At 39.5% G+C, this 20,912-nt stretch overlaps 1 protein-coding gene across 6 annotated transcripts in view; it reads right to left on the bottom strand.

The window, feature by feature from the left end:
- Window positions 1–5,089: 5,089 nt before the first annotated feature.
- Window positions 5,090–20,912, bottom strand: part of LOC139011144 (acylphosphatase-1) — a 42,058-nt gene continuing 26,235 nt past the window's right edge. For 3 of the 6 annotated variants that reach the window (XM_070416512.1, XM_070416468.1, XM_070416459.1), the window contains 7 exons: window positions 18,415–18,486; window positions 16,617–16,728; window positions 15,437–15,596; window positions 9,431–9,454; window positions 9,250–9,328; window positions 6,933–7,084; window positions 5,090–5,475 (listed from right to left, as the gene is read on the bottom strand). In XM_070416512.1, coding sequence (XP_070272613.1) covers window positions 5,356–5,475; window positions 6,933–7,084; window positions 9,250–9,328; window positions 9,431–9,454; window positions 15,437–15,596; window positions 16,617–16,728; window positions 18,415–18,486 — 719 coding nt within the window. In that variant the 3' untranslated portion in view covers window positions 5,090–5,355. Of the gene's footprint in view, window positions 5,476–6,932; window positions 7,085–9,249; window positions 9,329–9,430; window positions 9,455–15,436; window positions 15,597–16,616; window positions 16,729–18,414; window positions 18,487–20,912 lie in introns of those variants that run through there. The other 3 variants (XM_070416478.1, XR_011471584.1, XR_011471583.1) reach the window with 3 other exon arrangements.

The raw sequence follows: 20,912 nt of genomic DNA, 5'->3' as shown, positions 1-20,912 counted from the left end.
CTTCCTATTTGAGGAAGAGTAAATATTGGAAAGGGAGACGCTGATCTGAACAAGGAGAAACGAGTTCCACATCGACTTACTACCTGTCAGCCTTTGTGCCCACCTTACTCCCCACCTTTGCAGTCAGGACCCAGAAACTCATTAAAAAAACAAAAAACTGTTTTAGCTTAGAGAGAAATAATAGAAAGAGGATGCCATGCATGTGAAAGGTTTTCTGACTATGCTAAATAAACCAAGTTAGATAACTTGCTCAATACGGTTTGTAAAGACACTTTTTCCCACGGTTTGTATCTTCCAATTTGGGCGGAGGGCAGGAAAGGCACAATTCTTGGAACTCAAATAAGGAACAGAAATTCCTAATTTAGCCTCAAAAGAGAAGTCTCTGAAAAATACTCTACCAAGAAAAACTTAAGTGTAAAGTGATACCTCAAAGAAATAAATGCCAGTACCCATAGGATCATACGTTTCACAGATGTGCTTCAAACCCATTTCTCAAAGCAATCTGTTGCATCAGTGTGTGGGTTAATGAAGGCTGCCAGTCACACGCTTTCGTCGTTGAGTATATGGCTCTATATACCACATATGTAGAACTCAGTACAGCAGAACTGCTTTGCCATAAAGATGGGGCCAGATGGTGATGTAATTATTGTAAAGGCCCCATATTATCCACCTGTCCTCACAAAAACTCCCTCTGCAGACATGCACCTAGTTCACATAAAGGAGCTATTTTGAAATGTGCCTTGGAAGAGTTTTATATCTGGCCTGCTTTGCTTTGAATTATTCTTTCATTCACCAAACAGCTGTTCCAGGGTATTGTGCAATGGCTGAGCAATTATTACTAATAAAGAGCTATAGTCTAAACTTTCAGTCTTCACACCGCTCACACAGTGGAGGGCAGCATTTGAGCCTAACTGCACTTGAAATGATGATTGCTTGATGTTTATATTAAACTAGAGAACTGGTGCACAAAACTCATGCACGGTGGGGGGGGGGGGGCACACGTCCCTCAGCCTGGCCTGCGCCCTCTTGTAGTCTGGGAGCCCTCAGGGGATGTCTGACTGACGGCTTAGGCCTGCTTCCACCCGCCCCAAGGAGCGGGCCTAAACCGTCAGTCGGACTTCCTTAGTGAGGCCAAGGAGGCGGGAGAGGCTCCCAGCACTGCAGCTGCGCTTGCCAGCTATGAGCCTGGCTTCTGGCTGAGTGGCACTCCCCCTGTGGGAGCACACTGACCACCAGGGGGCAGCTCCTGCGTTGAGCGTCTGCCCCCTGGTGGTCAGTGCACATCATAGCGACTGGTCGTTCTGCTGTTCAGTTGATTTGCATATTACCCTTTTCTTATATAGGATACTGACTGTGTGGAAGAGAAGGAGCCTTTCAGTAGTGTTTTTTTCTTTTTTTCAGGCATGTTACATTTAGAATTAAGACCTGCCTAGAAAAAACTTTATTATTAAAGATTCCTGAAATTCATAATCTATATGTTAAATTCTGCAATTTACTACTAAAAAAGAGGTGATGAACTACCTTGAATAATGATAAACTAATAACAGTAGCTAACTCCAAACCACTTTTTTGTGGGACCATCATTACTTGCTTTTGAAGGGAACAAGAGCACTTGTTTAGTCAGGCAAGTTGTGCAGGCAAAGTCAGGCCAAATCAAGCTTCTTCAGACTGCTACTTGAGTCACTAGCTTCCTGGCTCCATAGATTCCAATATGTAAGACACTCAGATTCCCACGGGCTTTGATGGGGCTGCCTGAACTTTATCAAATGTTTCTGAGTGCTCTATGACAAACGGGCATGCGTTGAAAATGACCCACGGGTTTGAAAAATTCCAAGCCACAGGATAACCCCTTCTTTCTTTATACCCTCCACAATTTCTGATGCAATATATTTAGGAGGGACTCGGGAGTTATTGAAAGATGAATAAAGGAATTAATGGAGGGATAGAAGGAAGAATTTATTTGGTACACATTATCCAGATTTTTGGTTTCCCAGACTTCTTGTCCTCTCGTCTGAGCTCATCTTTTTGCCATCTCACTGTTAACGAGCAACTTCAGCTCAGGAGGGTGAAAATAGGACATACAGTGGCAAACATGCCAGTCAGTTCTCATTGTTAACCTGCTTTTGTAAAGAGTTTTGGTGGAATGGGATGGGACTTCAGGTGGGAGCAGGGAGAAAGTTCTTTGTGCCAGAAAATGCCATTCCCTTCTCTCAGATGTGCTGTTACCGGTGAAGCGTCAGCTGAGCTTGGCTGTCAGTGCTCTCTAGGAACTGACTGGCTGCATCTGTTCTCACTTGGCATGACTTCCTCAGCCCCCTACACATCTCTAGAACTTGGCCCCCTCCTTGGCCCTGTTCTTTCTGGTTGAGTTGTTTTTTTCACTCTGTTAGACTCAGTCCCAGCTGTTCATTTGTTCTGACCCTTTGCCTTGCTCTGAAGTCTGATTGCTAAGACCTCTCCATTGTCAACTACTCATGGAGTTCCAGATGCCCGGCTATGTTCAAGACCTTGCCCTAGCCCTCTCCTCAGTCTCTCCCCTTCCTTTTAGCCTACACACTAAGCTTTCTGAGACCTCTCCTACTGCCAGCTATAACCTCAATTCTGACAGATTCTTATCTCAATAATAAAGATACAGCTGGTAACTCAGTGATCCCTAAACCTAGAAGAAGTTACCATATTCTATCATCAGTTTCCTTGCCTTCCTCCCTGACTATAGCTACTTAGTTATGTACGTTTCTTAGTTATGTACCTTTATTTCTCAATAAAAATTTGAAGGATATTACCAACAAAAGGAACTCTCAAGAACAACTTCACTGCCCATCTCATCTCTCAGGTTTTACTCTGAAGTTAATGAAGCCTCCACAACCAGAATCTAATAAAAATGAACTAAGTTTCAAACTGATAAATCACTAATAAATTAAAAATACATAGAGCAGCATATGGAGGTAGTAATGGGAAGGAGTGTGTAATGTAAAGTCACACAGACCTGGGTCTGGATTCTGGTTCTCTTAGGTGGGTCCTCAGCAAACTAGTTAACATCTCTGAGCCTTAGTCGTCTCACTGTAAAAGAGAGATACTAGCTTCCTAAGAGGATTGTTGTGAGGGCTGAAATAATGTATACATGGTAGCTGTTGTTATTGGAGCTAGAAAACTTGGGTACCACTCTCAGCTTTACTTACTAGCTGTTTGATCTTAGACAATATCACTTAATATTTTTCAGCTTTAACCCCCTCTGTAAAATGGGGAGAATAATACCACCTTGTTTCATAGGTTACCAGGAAATTCAAATACTGGTAAGATAGGAAAGGTATATGAAAATTATTTTGTAAATCTTAAAAATGATGAAAAAGATGTTGCAATGAGAATTTCCATTTTTGTATTTTCTGACCAGCTTACTCAAATTGGCCTTTGTATCAATGGAATTATTTTCCATTGATGAATTGGAAAATTTAAATGTATCTTTTCTCTTATGGCACCTGAGTTAAAAACAAACCAGAACAGAACCCTAATAGGCAATAATCAAAGTAATGTTAGACATATTTGTCTAATAGGTTGGTTTTATGCTGATGCATGCTACTGAGTTTATAAATTATTAAAATAGGATAGTTATCTCTTACACTGATTGATCCAGGCTAGAGAAATTGGTTACATAATTTATGGAGAACTTTTTCGAATCCTCTCTTAATTTCCAGAAATCAGTGGTTTGGGATTATAGTAAAACCTTTTGAAATTGCACCCCATCATCCTTATATAAGAGGTATTGTAACATTTTTTTAAATCCCACACATTGGTCTGACCTGGAAAGATTTCAAAACTCCCAGGACAGTTGGCCTCCATGTAGCTCTGGAGAGTGGAGACAGGGGTCCAGAGGCCAGGGCACCCCGCTGGGCCTGGAGGCAGAGCCCTGACAGCCTTGCAAATCCCCCTGAAAGCACCCTCCTTTCTAAGGTCATTTCTCCCCGCTATGAAACTGTCTATGGGTATTTAGAAGAATAAAGACCATTTCTAGACAGTGGTGCCTATTCTTCAGAGTTCCAATTATGTAATTCTACAAGGATCCCCTTGAAAACCAGTGAAGGCTTTCCGTGAGCCTTCTCTGAGGCACACACTAATGAATGCAATACTTCATTGCTCCTGTAAGATTCACTGCAGGCTATTGGCAAACAAGCTTTTCTTCCATGAGCACTAGTTTGTTTCCTGTACTTAAAAAGGAGGAAAATAATTCCACTGATACAAAGGCCAATTTGAGCAGGCTGGTCAGAAAATAAAAAAGTGGAAATTTTCATTGCAACATCTTTTTCATTGTATAACATCCCAGTTGCAATAAACATTGCCAGCTGTTTCTTTTGCCTTTTTCCCCTGCTATAGGACTTTAGTCTATTGAGTCTTAGTAACCAGAAATCAAGTCATCTAAATAGGTGGGGGAAATACAAGTGGCATAACAAGCATTTGCAGAAAGATCCCAAATGAAATTATGAGGCAATTAGATACACATACTGTAATAAAACAAGATACAATTTGAAAGGGACCAAAAGAACCCTGACTCCTGAAAAAATGTAGAGAACACATCTGGTTAGGTTGAAAGAATAAATGCTGCATTTAGATATGAAAATTGCTTTCACATAGAAATACTTTATAAAGTACAAAAAATATTTTTAAAAAGCTCATAGTACTTTCATCATTTTAGTGCTCTGGAATATGAACAACATCACTCTGAATTTTTAAAGTGATAGTAAAACAAAAAGTGAAGAAAAGAACTTTAATTTCTCTATTCTATCCTTGTCCTTATTTCTCTTATCAATAGTTTTTAATCCCTAAAATAATCTAACTATAGGTGTGATGGAATACTGCAGAGAGCAGTTTTGTTGAGGGTAGAGAAACTCTAAGTCTGAGATTTAGAATGTAAAGCAGCAGCAGAGGGAAGTGAAGGGAGGGGAAAGCGAGAGCAGGGGCCTGGGCAGTCTAGGAGGGGGGACTTGATTCCTGGGAGTTCAGCATTAGGTAAATTAACATCAATGCAAATTATGAGGCTGGGAAAAATTGCAAACCAAACAAAAACCCACATCCCAAGAAAACCATAAACTAACCAATCAATCATTAAATTTTATCCTTAAATAAGTTACAAAAAGTAGATATTATAGGGCAGACTCCCGTGTCCATGGATGCAAATGAAGTGTCTTCAATTCCATCTGACTACTCAACTAGAGGGATCATCTGCTCAAGGAAGACTGACATGTTGCTCGGGTGCACTGGGCTGCTTCCGTCAAGACTGCTGGTACCTGCTGTTTATGCTCTCTGTTCAGAGGCATATAGTTAGCATCCCTTTTGGCTCCTTATAGATCAATAATTCTGTTCTCATAGTGGCTCACAAGGAGGCATGGATACCTGCAGGCTTTGCCTTGTATCACATTCTTCTTTTCCAAAGAGACGCCAGGCCTGGGCCATTTTGCGCAGTCTTGCAAGATTGGGCTTAATCTATGGGAAGAAAGAAAGTAATTCCAATTACCAGTAGGAAAAGCCAAGTAGGATATAAGTATTTCCTAATTATCGCTATTCAAATGTGTTTAGATTTCTAATTTCTGGGTTCAGAAGAGAGTATAGATTTCCTAAGATAAGTGGGACTGAAAACTTTTAAATCTAGATCCCCATCTCTTCAGGAATAAGGACAAAACTTTTTTTCATTTTTTTCACTGTCATGTAAAGCAAAAAGGGTTTTTGGTTTTTCTTGTAATATGTTTTTATTGATTTCCAAGAGGAAGGGAGAGGGAGAGATAGAAACATCAATGATAAGAGAGAATCATCAATTGGCTGTCTCCTGCACGCCCCATCCTAGGGATCAAGCCCACACCTGGGCATGTGCCTTCACCAGGAATCAAATTGTGACCTCAACTCATAGGTTGACACTCAACCACTGAGCCACACCGGCCAGGCAAAAAAAAGTTTTTAATAGAGTAAAATATACTGGATTACTGAGAAAACATCAATACCTGAAAACTCCATACAAGAAAAGACTTTATAGCCCTTAGCAGGAAAGGTAAGCAAAATAAAAGATTTAGGCCCCAGCCAAGTGGCGCAGTTGGTTGGAGCGTCATCCCCCATATGCCAAAAGGTTTCAGATCCAATTCCCAGTCAGGCACATACCTAGGTTGTGAGTTCGACCCCTGGTGCCTACAGGAGGTAACTGATTGATGTCTGTCTCTCTCTCATTGATGTCTCTCTCTCTCCCTCTCCATTCCTCTCTCTCTAAAATCAATAAAAACATATCCTCGGGTGAGGATTAAAAAAAACATATAAATAATATTTTGGAAAGCAGCAACATGGATATTCCTATCATCCTCTCGTGTTCTGTTTCATTTAAGATTGTAACAAGGACAGGAAAAGTTCTTTAATTTAATCACTGTGCCTTTATTGTATTATCGACATCATTGCTCCTGGGCTGCTGAGTAATCAGGGCCAAAGCTTAGTGTGGAAATCTAAGCTTGCTTCCCCTGGCCTGATGATGCCCAAATCATAACTCTAGAGGTCCTTGGAGGGAGCTACCATTTCCAACAAGTGCCACCACGCAACTGGCTGTTCAGGTTCCATTTGCCAGCAGTGAATTTGCTGTTTCCACCAACTTCCTGTAACCCCTGAACTTCTGCATCTTATCAAATCTAGAGCCTTAGGCAACAGATGTCCAGAATACACCAGTTTGTACATGTGTTACACTTAAAATACACAGGCATTGTGTGTATAATCTGACAGTTCCACCTAAGCTCCATTTTGAATTTGAGCTAGAAGCTGAAATGGTGAGACTTTACATAAACTTCCAATGTGTAATTTTCAAAAATCTCCTGTTTTGGGAAGGATTAAGACATTACATTTGGATAATAGCATCTGAAAAAGGAAAAGCAGATAAACTTTGCTTCCTCTTCTGTTAGTCATCACTGTACCTGTTTTTCCTGCTCCAAGTGGTCTATGTCAGCCAACGGCAGCATAGAAGGTCTCCCATGAGCACACTGGAATGGCAGCTGGCACCAGGACAGGGCTTCAATAAGGCGATAGCTCTCCTCTAAGCTCAGGCCATCATTAAACTTAATGGCCCCTAAACGAAAGACAGAAACAAGAAGGTTATGGTGTATACGGTGGGAAACCAATGCTGACCCTGGGTCAGAGCCAAGTATCTGGGAAAAGTAAAATGTTTCTGAGGCCCTCTCATGTGACTTTAATACTGCTTGAAACTCAGGCCTCAGGACTGACCTCTCTCAGCTTTTCCTTATGGAGCCTTTGTCTTTCTAATCCTTGTTGGAGGCATTCCTTAACTTGTTAGGCTTTTCTTTCAGAGTTTTTCTCAAAGAGGTAAGAGCGATATTTTTGCCAGTTCTAATATGTTTATGAAATCAAGGTCCATAGCCAATCTAGCACCAAGATCTCTGATTGTTTTCTACAATGTCCATTTCATTTGCTTCTTTTTTTATATCCATAATAATCTTAATCTAAACGCATATTGTTAGAACTGCCTTTATGCATACATTAACTTAATCAATAAATATTTATAAGTATATACTTTGTATTAGGAGCTATGCCACGCAGTGAATGAGAAAAGAGTCTTCACCCTTCTGAAGTTTATGATCTAATGGGTCTAAGAGGTGAGACAAACATTAAATAAGTAATTACACAATAACTTAAATGATAAATTAAATTATATTTGTAAAATACATATTTACATATAAATATATAAAATACATTTTATATTATAGACTTAAATTATAAATTATAAGTTTTGTAAAATGTAGGGTATGAAAGAATATGTAACAGAAAAATCCAGTTTAGGAGGTCAGGGAAGGCTTCCCTGGCAAAATGATATTTAATCTGAGACCTTAAGTTTAGAAAGACAAGAAGGAATTGGAAAGGCATTTCAGATGGAGGAAAGGGCAAATGCGGAGGTGCAGAAACGTAAGAACTAGGCCAAGGAAGAGACTAGACTGTAAAGGGCAAGGTGGAGAGTGAGATGAAATGAGGCAGGGGCGAGATCATGAAGCCCCAGCAAGACATGGTGAGGAATAAAATTTTTATCTTAAGAGCAATGAATAGTCTTGACACCTTTTAGTTAGAAGAATGACATGCTCAAAGGGACATTTCAAAAAGATTCCTCTGGGTGCTGAGGGAAAAGTAGCTTGAAGCAGAGACAGAATGGATGTGGGGAGACTAAGTAAGAGGACTCAAGTGGCAAGAACGAGGGAGGTGGCAGTGGAAACAGATCATGTCAGACAGATTTAAGCTACATTCTGAAGGTAGAGATGGTGAAATTTGGTGATGGTGTACATTTGAGGAGTAAAGACAGGATAAAAGGAGTTTAGGATATTTACAGGAGACAAATTAATGAGTGACTGGTTACTTAGCTAGAAAAGACAGGAAGTGAAGAGAAGATTGATGGAGAGAGATCAGAGGAGGGTGTCAGTTAACTGGAGATCCCTTTGTGGTCAAATGACAGTTGCAGGGGATTCTGTAGCTGTCAGGACCCCTAAAGTAAGTTCCTCCGACACCACCACTATATATATATGGCTAATATGCAAAGTGTCCCCTCGGAGTTAGACCGGGAGACCGGAAGTTCAATCCTTGCTATGATGTGTGCTGACCACCAGGGGGCGGCGTGGAAGAAGGAAGCCCCAGCCAGCAGCCAGGGAAGGAAGGCCCCAGCCAGCAGCCAGAAGGCCCTGATCGCCAGCCAGGCCTAGGGACCCTACCCATGCATGAAATTTTGTGCACCAGGCCTCTAGTTTTATCATATTATCCTACTAAGAACCCTTGATGATTCTAATGCCTTCTGTATAAAATCTAAAGGTTTTGTTGTGACCTTTTAGGCTTCTTTCTTACCAATCTAATTTGTTGATACTCTTTGCTGTGCCTCATATAACTAATTTGTGCCTCTGGTCTGCACAGGCTATTTCCTCCCCCTGCAGTAAACGTTCCCTTCTATTGTGAATCCATGTCCCTCAGCTCATTCAAAACTTGACTCAAAATATATCTCTTCTAGGAGTTACTCTTCTACGCATATAAGTCAGGCTGCATTATGGTAAAATCTGTGTGTTGCTATTTTGCTTTGTAAACAGTTTTCTAGTGTTCATTTTGAGTGTGTTCAGTTTCTTGACCTGAATTGTGCCCACCCAGAGGCGAGTAGTAACTGTGCCTTCCACTTCTTTCATACGTGCTGTGCCCCCGCCAGTGTTCAGCATGCAGAGGTGTTTGTCGCTGTTTGTTAGGTCTTACCGTGGCAGGCTTGAGATGCCAACACCTTCTGGACCGTCAGTGGCAATGTCCCTTGGATGCCTCCTGTGGTCTGGAGCAGCTAATGCATGAACACATGCTTTATTAATGGGAAAGGAAATGGGACAGTAGCGCCTTTTGTGTGGTGCCCTTGTGTGAAACCCCAAAGAAGAGAAAAGCTTACCTCCACTTGTTCTCGAATAAATTCCTACAAAGAAAAAAGGAAAACAGGCATTAATTTACTGTTACATTATACTTGCCCTTTGATAGTTCACAAAATATCCCAATTTTCTTCTTTAAAATATGCCTCCTGAAGGAGAGTTCCAGCAATACAGCACTTAGGTGCAAATAATTTATTTATTGTAAGGCACTTTAAATATGCAATACCAAGACAACTGACTAGAACTCTTATTGGATAGAGAATATATTAGCTACTGAAAGTTCCTCCAGAGACAGCTCATCGACTCATGAGGTTACGTAACTGGTGAGAGTAGCCTTGATGATTCAACTGATTCTAAATAGCAGGGAGGCATCTCACTAAGAGGCTGTCTGTTTGTATTCATAATCTCAACCAGAACAAGTGTAATATTACACAGAAACTGAATAAATATACAAGGATCATCCACACAACTGTGCACTCAGTATAACACTTGCTTAGATATCACAAACATAAGCAGTCACGTTAGTTCCCATGGGCTTTTTTTTTTTTTTTTTATACAATTCCCCTCAGGTCAAAAATCGTATATTCTAAGGAATCTTGTTGAGAAGTTTCTCCTCACTAGCATATATCTGTCCCAAGGGCAGCCTTTTTAACAGTTATATCCCTGAAGATGTTAATATTTACAAAAGGACTTTAAAGAAATTTAAAGCAGACACTAGTTCATACTACCACTTTGTTTAACTTCTGAAAGTAACTGTTTTGAGATACGGCACATATAATATTTCATTATAAAAAAACACAGGATTTCTTTACTCCTAGAAATGGCAATGTATAAATAGCTTCCTAAGATTACAACATGGTAGATTTTCTTTTTAGACCAGACTCAAAAAATTATCTCCCCATCCCATGTGCACTCTAGTCCAAAATGCTTTTAAATGAGCAAAGTTATAAACAGCTAGGTTGTAAATACTATGCATTTTTTAAAAAGCCACCTATTTTTCCAAACAAATCTAAACAGAAAGATGTCTCCTAATACCTGACCCCACTAACAAGGCGTAGTGTGGATACAGATAAAACCTAACTTCTTTGTTATTCTCTCTTGTGCCTGTATATCTGGGACTTGTAAAACAACAGTTTGTAAGCCTGGTGAGGGGGAGATAGATCTTATTGTCTGTTTATTTCATAATTCAATCATTCAATTGATGCTAGATAATTTATATATTAAAACGGCTCATTCATCAGGCTAGAGGATAGACTTTATAGAAAGATGTATTAGTGATCGTTCAACTGCAAGGGTCCAAGTAGCTACCTTTTCTTTAAGACACCAAAACTATTCCAGCTTCTTCCAGCATCAACAGAATCTCTCCTGATCAGCCTGACTTAACATAATCAAGATTTTCTGAAACCATAAGCTTTGTTTCAATCCGAAATAAACTCCTTACCAACAGTCTTTGAAGTCACTTTACAAAAAAGTTTTTATTGTAATTTTCTGGTTAAATACTTAGAGATTGAATAACAAAAGATTCTAACAGATCCTATCTTTTGGATTTAAGACAATTTGGAGGAGGAGCCTTGGAAAAATAAGCTATGTTGGGGGAAAAGAGCGACGCTGCTGAAAACAAAGCGAAGGTTGTCTGATCAAAGGGCAGTTTTGGAAAGGGTGAAATCAACGTAATCCAAAAGCTCTCTTCTGTATGCAGCCAAAGTTCTTGAAAGAGCAGTATAGTTAGTTCCACTCCCCCTCCCTTCACTCACTCCCTGACCCACAGCAATCTGTCTTCTGTCCCACCCGACTCCCAGGAAATGATTCTACAAGGTAACCAATGTCCTCAGACTGCCAAATCCAACTTGCTATTGTTAACCATTTCCCTCTTGCTTAAAACTTTCCTTCGCTTGGACACTATTACTTTTCCCCAATTTTCCTCCTCCCTCGCTGACCAAATATATTCAATGATCCTTTACAGTTTCTTCTTTTGGGCAGTAGCTTTCCAGACCTTTGCTAAAACGTTTCCTGAATGTTCCGCACTTTGCTCTTTTCTCTTTTTATTCTTCATACTTCCCCTGGACAATCTCACTTCCTTTAGACCAATGGTTCTCAACCTTCCTAATGCCACAACCCTTTAATACAGTTCCTCATGTTGTGGTGACCCCCAACCATAAAATTATTTTTTTTTTAAATTCTTTATTAGTTAAGGAATTACAAATGTGTCCTCATCCCCCCCCCCATTAACTCCCATCTTCTCCCCCCCCCATCCCCACTCATGCTCTCATCCCCCTGTTGTCCATGTCCATTGGTTTGGTTTATATGCATGCATACAAGTCCTTTGGTTGATCTCTTCCCCTTAACCCTCCCCTACTTTCCCTCTGGGGATTAATAGTTTGATTGCTGTTTCTCTGTCTTTGGATCTGTCCCTGTTCATCAGTCTTTGTTGTTCTCTATATTCCACAAATGAGTGAAATCATGTGGTATTCATAATATTATTTTCGTTGCTACTTCATAACTGTAATTTTGCTGTTATGAATCGTAATGTAAATATCTCTGATATGCAGGATGCATTTTCATTGTTACAAATTGAACATAAAGCATAGTGATTAATACAAAATATGTAATTATATGTGTGTTTTCCGATGGTCTTAGGCGACCCCTATGAAAGGGTCCTTTGACCCCCAAAGGGGTGGCGACCCACAGGTTGAGAACCACTGCTTTAGATCCTTTACCAGCTTCTGATATTATCAAAATATATATATACTGTTAACTTCCAAATAGAGATGGGTAGCCCAGACTTCTTTCCCAAGTGCTAGGTCTGTAATTCTGCCTATCTACTGGACATCCCCATTTGAAGACATTCAATGTATCCACTAGTAAACCTAGACTTAGATTCTAACTCCCCAGACAGATATACTAGTACTCCTACTCCTCTATTTCCTTTTTCTGGCAATGGCACCACCCTCCTTCCAGTCATCTGAGTTAGAACCCTCAGAATCATTACTTATCTGTTCTTTTATATTCTATTGCTTACTAGGTCCTCTGGATTCTACCTTCCAAATTATGTTCCTCCTCTGCATTATCACTGCTACTGACTTAGTCCAATCTTCATCCTCTCCTATTTGAACCAGTGCAATAACCTCTTAGCTGCTCTGCCTACCTCAGATCTTTCCCATATCAGCCTATCTCACAATTTATCCATTAAGTATATCTTCTAATTTTTATTTTTATATATTAATAAAGTAATTCAGATTTCTAGAAAAATGGTACACTAAGTTGATGTGGATTTGCCTGTGCTCCAAACAGAAAGTGCTAGAGATGAAGGAGTAAGAACCATAATGAATAAAATGGGATATCATGAAAAAAGAACTGATAGATTTAAGAACCAAAATTTTGGAAATAAAAAATAGTGATTGAATTTTTAAAAACTCAGTGGACAAGTTAAACATCTAATTAAATAGTAGGTGAAAAGAGAATTTAGTTCACTGGAAGGTGAGGAAATTTCCCAGACTACATCACAAAGAGATAAAGCAATGGGAAGTATGAAAGAAAAGTTAAAAGACATGAAAAAGAGAAAGACGCCGAAACTGGTTTGGCTCAGTGGATGGAGCGTCGGCCTGTGGACTGAGGGGTCCCAGGTTCGATTCCGGTCAAGGGCATGTGCCTGGGTTGCGGGCACATCCCCAGTGGGAGATGTGCAGGAGGCAGCTGATCGATGTTTCTCTCTCATCGATGTTTCTAACTCTCTATCTCTCTCCCTTCCTCTCTGTAAAAAATCAATAAAATATATTTTTTAAAAAAAAAAAGAAAAAGAGAAAGATAAGGTCAAGTAGACATCTCACAGGATTTCTCAGAGACAAGAAATGAGGGAGAAGCAATGTTTGAAATTATAATAAGTGTACATTTTCCATAGTGAAGAAGTATGATGAATCTCAAGAAGGAAATGAAAATAAATTCATTTTCAAAGATAAATCATAGGGAAACTGCAGAATACCAAAGACAAAATCTTAAACCAGAGAGAAAATCAATTTATCTACAAAATAATGATTAGATTGACAATGGTCTTTAGTAGCAAAAATAGAATGTCAGAAGTAATGGAATATTGTATCTATTTGAGTTTGGAGGAAAGACTGACTTTTGTTTTTATTTATTTATTTATTTAATCAAATCTCTAATATCTGATTTTTGTTTTTAATTAAATATTTTATTTCTTTAATATTTAATATTGAGATTAGTGGCCTCTGATGTAAATTATGCTCCTAAAGGAATAAATCATTCCCTCAATAATCTAGACATTAATCTCCTTGTCATCACACAAAAAAAGTAATGGAATATTTTCAAAATGCTGATAACTGACAATATGGAATTCTGTTTTTAGCTAGACAATTATACAAGTGTGAAGGCAAAATAAAGTTGTTTTCAAAGACAGATTATCATTAATGGACTCGTAGACAAAAGAATTTTTAAGAGATTTACTTCAGTAAAAAAAAAAATTGAACACAAAGTAGGATGCAAGAAGCAACAGTGAACAAAGACTCTGTTAAACATTTTGGTTAATCTAAATAAATATTGACTTTAAAATTAATGACTACCAGGGAGATTAAAAATAAGGTGAAATTAAAATAGGCAACAACAACATGGAAAATGGGAGAGGAGTGATGGTTGATTTTTGTGCGGTTTAAGAATAAAACAGAGAAACAAATTTCTTCTAAACTTTGTTAAATATGCAAATCTAACTTCTAAACCAATGGCAGTGGAGAAATGAAGAAAATGCTAATAGAAAACAGAAAAGGAGGGGGGAAAAAGGCAATAAAGACAAAATAAATTACATTTTTTTAAAAGAAAAAAAGAAACCTAAGTAAAGTAAGAAGTAATGGTCCTCTTCAACTCCCACAATGCTACATCCCAGGGGCAGCTTTCCAGACCTTTACCATAACATACATGTAGTCATATTAAAATGCTGTGCTGAAATGTATCTCACTCTTCTTCATGGCTGCCCATAGGATGAAATGCAAATTACTGAGCAGAATATGCTATCCCTTTATGATTTAGTCTTGACAACCTATCTAGTCTCATCTAGTCCCACCACTACCCCATATATATCTTAATTGAACCATTTATATTGGTAGTTCTCTATACACAGGATTTGCATCAAATCTCTAATATCTGTTCCTCTGTTTAGAATGCCCTTCTCCTCTCTTCTGTATTTGGCAGGCTCCTGGTGTTTTACAAGACATTTCCTTTTTATTTTATTTTTACTTATATATTTTTTTTATTGACTCTAGAGAGAAGGTGGCGGGGGGAGAGAAAAAGAGACAACAGAGAAACATCAACTTGTTCCATTGATTTATGCATTCATTGGTTGATTCTTGTATGTACCCTGACAGGGGATCAAATCTGAAACCTTGGCGTATGAGATGACACTCTAACCAACTCAACTACCCGAGCAGGGCCCATAGCACTTATAAAGATATTTTTTAAAATTGATTTTTAAAGAGATAGGAAGAGAGAGGGAGAGAAACACTGATATGAGAGAGAAATATTGATCAGCTGCCTCCCACATGTCCCTCCCCTCTCCCTCCTCCCCCCTTCCTCCTCCCCCTCCCCCTCCCCTCTCCCTCCTCCCCCCTCCCCTCTCCTCCTCCCCCCTCCCCTCTCCCTCCTCCCCCCTCCCCTCTCCTCCTCCCCCCTCCCCTCTCTGTCCTCCCCCCTCCCCTACATTGGGAATCGAGCTGCAACCTGGGCATGTGCCCTGACTAGGAATAGAACCAGCAACCTTTTGGTGCACAGGATGACACTCAACTAACTGAGCCACATCAGCCAGGGCCATAGCACTTTTGAACATACTTCTGCCCAAATGTCATTGTTATAACTACTTAGATGTCCTTCTTCCTCATCTTGAGCTAACTCATCTTTCGCTCTCTAGTACCTGGCACACAGCAGGTATTTCATAAATGCTTACTGAATAAAACATGAATATAGTTTCTAAACAAAATAAGAGGTTACTATCACTCAGCAATTTAACATCTGCAACTATGCCTTACCTCCACAATACTCTTGGTCACCGTAGATCGTCCTCTTCGAAGTTCATTGGCTTCTCTTTCTACAAAACAGAGTGGTACTTTTCCTATAAGCACCAGAGAATCACTAGTATCTGGAAATATAATTCCAAGGCCCAGATCTTCCAGATTTTTGTGGTAACACCTAAAGAGACAATCTCAAATGTAAAATCATTACTTCATTCATGTTTCACTACTGGTTCCAAATACCTGATATTTTCTCAAAAGCTGCCACAAGCTTTATAAGTTGTACTGTTTTCTCATATTTATGAGTATTTGTTTAGAATTTTATTTTATTTTTGAATTACAGTATCTTTCTTTTTTCACCCTCTTTTCCATTGAGAGAATCAACTTAGTACTAAGTCTTGTTCCTAAGTTTTTATTCTTCACTGAGCAATTGCTAGCTTCTCACGCTGGCACTTGAAGGAGTTTGGCACAAATAAAAGGGCTGAGAGTGTTTGGAATCAGCATTAAAGCAGGGAGGTAATGAGCAGCCCCAGGAACTAAGAAGTCCTGACTAACGGGATGTAAATAAATGGATCTGCCTCTAATATAAAGTATGCCCCAGGGGGAAAGATTTTATGGCAATGGCGTATTCCCAAAGCTGAAATATAAATTCAGAGACAATTCTCTTTTTCATTTCCAACAATCTGTCCCCCCCCTCGCCCCCCCCCCCCCCAGAAGTGGGAAAACTTCCTATCTTGTGATTCACTATATGATTTTCCCCTTCCTTGCGGCCCAGTGTTTTACTTTCTTCCCAGTATGATTATGATAATGAAAACGAAGACTCTAGAATGCACCAAAGCAAAGCTGAATGGAAGCAATTACTGCAGTAACTTTGCTTTCAGAAACAGCACAGCATAAACACTGGCTGTTCCAAGAAATGGTAAGATTATTCTAGGCCAACTGCTGGGAAAATTTATCAGGGAAACTCTATCCTATACTCAACAGCTGTGATACAGTGGAAAGAACAGCATCTGGAGTCAGAAAACCTGCATCTGAGTGCCTACTCCACCACTTAATCGTTGTTATGACCTTGAATAAGTCATGTAACCTCTCTTAGTCTCAGGTGACTCATGTGAAAAAATGAACAATAGCTATGCTTACACCTCACAGATTGTGAATATTTACACTATCAACATCCCATCCTCATGGCGGTACTAACCATAAGAGTCTCCTTTGTTCCTCTGTCACTGTTATCTCTAGTGGAGGACTTACAGTGGAAGACAGTAATTTTTTCCGACCAGAGCCTTGTGGCTGTTGTTTCTCATAGGAATCTATTGGGAGAACGATGAATGGGTTAAGAGTAGGAAGTGAAGTCTTCTAGATTCAGATAAAAATGAAACATGGTAAGGCATGCCCATGTAATTACTACAGTGCATAGCACTGTGTTTAATGTAGTTTTAGGCTTTGAATTTCCATTATTAAAGTAAAACTAGTAAATACCCAGCTGCTATTTCATCTTAGCAGTATTTTCAAAAATAAGAACTATAAGACTTAAATCTTACATTCAAATGAACAATGCAATGTTCCTGGAGATAGTCAATCCCCAGAGGTGAATAATGTGGATTACTGAGGAAATTAAATGGGTTTACTATACAGTCCCGTGGCTCAAGAAGGCGTCCCCATTTCTTCAGAAGGGTTTCCCAGTCTCTGAAGAGACAGTCAATAGTACTATTCTCAAATGGTCCAGGGCCTATAGCAAGTGAGTTTTTCCAACAGTTGGGTCTTCGTTTTACAAGAAAAACTGAACAGGGAGTAAAATATCTCCCTAGGTCCTCACTTAACTCTTTGACATTAGGTTTTTTATTACTTGACCACAGGAGTGAAGATTTTCCTGATATTTTACCTGTTGGGGAACACACTGCTTCATGATGAGAAAAAATGGGGAGCAAAGATTTAAAAGCACATATTGCCTTTGGAAGGATACATAACAAATGAATGATATTGGATGCCTCTGGGGACAGAAACTAGGTGGGATGAGGAACAAGGGTAGAAAAACTACCCTTTATTAGATTCCCTTTTGTGCCTTTCAGACTTGAACCTATTTGCTTATACTACCTATTCAAACACGAAATTTAAAATGAGAACAATTGGGCCTTCTGAGGTACTGGTGGTCTCTGCCTGATGACCTGTAAAGAAGGTAAATCAAGGTGATATGGGCATTTACCATGGGCATGTGGAGGGGCATATATTTGTACTGGATGACATGCGGAAGTAGCGTAATCCTTAGACACCCAATCCTTAAGGTTGATGATAAATATATAGCAAATATATCTTTTTAAAAAAAAAGTTTTTAAAATATTTTTACTGATTTCAGAGAGGAAGGGAGAGGGAGAGATAGAAACATCAGTGATGAGAGAGAATCATTGATTGGCTGCCTCCTGCACACCCCACACTAGGGATTGAGCCCACAACCCAGGCTTGTGCCCCGACTGGGAATCAAACTGTGACCTCCTAGTTCATAAGTCGACACTCAATCACTAAGCTACGCTGGCTGGGCAGCAAATGTATCTTTGACAATGTAAGATCTAATGACTGAATTAGTAAAGTGAACTATTACATTCTTTCAGTAATAGAAGAAGGCAAACCAGAAGACTTCAGCTTAATTTTGTGGGGTTTTGTTGTTGTTGTTTGTTAATCCTCTTCTGAGGATATTTTTCCATTGATTTTTTTTTTTTAGAGATTTTTTTTTGAGAGAGAGAGAGAGAGAGAGACATCAATGGAGTGGTTGCCTCCTGCACGTGCCCCCCTCCTCCCCCGGGATGGAGCCTGCAAAGGAGGTACATGCCCTTGGAATTGAACCCTTGAGCCTTCAGTTCACAGGCTGATGCTAGGGCTCAGCTTAATTTTTCAAACATACAATTCATTTTCCTCACAGCAGTCAAAGTTAGAAAAACTCTTTCAGTCATACTAATTCTGCTGGAGTCTCAAATCTGTTCTAACCCCAAAAAGATCCTTACCAATAATAAGCTGCTCCAAACGGACACGCTCATGGGCAGCATGCTGATCCACCAAGACTAGCAAATTTCCACCTAGAAGATTATCAAGGATTACTGAAGCTTCAAATTATCAGATCAACATTAAAATAATCATGTTGTGTTGAGGGAGAAAAAAATTAATTCACACTAACAGGTGAGCATAAGAGAAACATACTGAGTAGTAACAACTGTATCTTAGTTCCTAAAAATAAATGAAATTATGGGGAATAACTACAACAAATTTATCTATTTTTTTAAACATATATTATTAAAATTTATTTCAGAGAAGAAAGGAGAGGGTGAGAGAGAGAAACATCAATGATGAGAGAGAATCATTGATCGGCAGCTTCCTGCTCGCCCCACACTGGGGATCAAGCATGCAACCCTGGCATGTGCCCTGATCAGGAATCAAACTGTGACCTCCTGGTTCACAGATCAATGCTCAACCACTGAGCCATGTGAGCTAGGCTAATCATACATTTTAAGCTTTAAATAACTGATTTTGCTTTATTAATTCAAATTTGATAAAACGAAGGATCAGTAAACAATACATTATTATAATCAGCTGACCTTAATTTGCAAGCTACCCTGGAACCCATGAAGAATGTAATTCTACTACACTTTAGATCAGAGGACAGAAAATTTTTTTCTGTGAAGGACCGGAGAGTAAATATTTTAGGTTTTTGGGACATACGGTTTCTGTCACAACTACTCAGTTCTTCATTTTGAAACCAAAGCAGCCACAGACAATATGTGAATATTGTAGCTGTGTCCCCATAAAACTTTATGTGTAATTTTTTTAAAATATATTTTTATTGATTTTACAGAAAGGAAGGGAGAGGAATAGAGAGTTAGAAACATTTGATGAGAGAGAAACATCGATCAGCTGCCTCCTGCATGTCCCCTACTGGGGATCGAGCCTACAACCAAAGTACATGTCCTTGACCGGAATTGAACCCGGGACCCTTTAGTCTGTGGGCCAACACTCTCTCCACTCAGCCAAACCAGTTAGGGCTGTATAATTTTGATGTATCAAGAAATATTCTTTTTTTAAAAATATATTTTATTGATTTTTTACAGAGAGGAAGGGAGAGAGATAGAGAGTTAGAAACATCGATGAGAGAGAAACATCGATCAGCTGCCTCCTGCACATCCCCCACTGGGGATGTGCCCGCAACCCAGGTACATGCCCTTCTTGACCAGAACCGAACCTGGGACCCTTCAGTCCGCAGGCTGACGCTCTATCCACTGAGCCAAACCTGTTTCGGCCAAGAAATATTGTTGTCTTTTTTCCAAATATTTAATCATCTAAAAACCATTCTTATCTACCTGGCTATACAAAAACAGGTAATGGCTGGATCTGGTCCACCAGCCACGGTTTGCCCTGATTTAGAATCAGGCTTCTCAAATTTTGATGGGCATACGAATCACCTACGGATCTTATTAAAATGCAGATTCTCACTCAGTAAGTTAGGGGTGGGGCACAAGCTTCTGCAATTCTAATAAACTCCCAGGTGATGATGCTACTTATAGACTTTGAGTAGCAAGGCTTTAGACCAGCCGTGGGCAAACTACGGCCCGCGGGCCGGATCCGGCCCGTTTGAAATGAATAAAACTAAAAAAAAAAAAAGACCGTACCCTTTTATGTAATGATGTTTACTTTGAATTTATATTAGTTCACACAAACACTCCATCCATGCTTTTGTTCCGGCCCTCCGGTCCAGTTTAAGAACCCATTGTGGCCCTCGAGTCAAAAAGTTTGCCCACCCCTGCTTTAGACACTCAAGTGCAAGAGAGGAGGCAGAATGTCCTGACCCCAAACATAACTAATCTTTTTCTCATTGACAAGACCACTGATTTTCACTTATATTACTACATCTTTTTTAGCTTATTTTTTTTTTTAATCCTTACCCGAGGATATTTTTCCATTGATTTTTAGAGAGAGGGAAAGACAGAGAGAAATATCGATGGGAGAGAAACACATCAGTTGGTTGCCTCCTGCACACACCCCAACCAGAACCTGGGCCAGGGAGGAGCCTGCAACCAAGGTACATGCCCTTGACGGGAATCAAACCCAGGACCCTTCAGTCCGCAGGCCAACGCTCTATCCACTGAGCCAAACCGGCTAGGGCTTAGCTTATAATTTTAAAACTTTTGGCCAAAGGGTTGAGGTTTAGTGCTATGTATTACATTGAAATAAAAGTTCTCTTGAATTTGATCAAAACAGATAATGCCTCTTTCTCCTGATTTAGTTCCCAGACTGAACTAAAGATTTAAAACTTGTTTCTATGATACTATCAAATTCATGGCATGAGAGCTTAAGGCTTAAAGAAAAAAGGAAAAAATTTTTCTGACAGCATGTTCAAACACAGGAACAGGCCCCAAAAAGTTGAATTGTAAACTCCTTTGAGGATAGGAGGAGTTGCAGCTGGTTGTGATGAATACTGAACATCCTGTATGGGGCAAGACAATGAAATTAA

Source organism: Myotis yumanensis, unplaced genomic scaffold, assembly GCF_028538775.1.
Source record: "Myotis yumanensis isolate MYYU_CA2020_CCGP unplaced genomic scaffold, mMyoYum1.0.hap1 SCAF_1, whole genome shotgun sequence".
Taxonomy (NCBI): Eukaryota; Metazoa; Chordata; class Mammalia; order Chiroptera; family Vespertilionidae; genus Myotis; species Myotis yumanensis.
The sequence above is the reverse complement of the archived record's forward strand: the minus strand, read 5'-3'. Positions and strand labels throughout refer to the sequence as shown.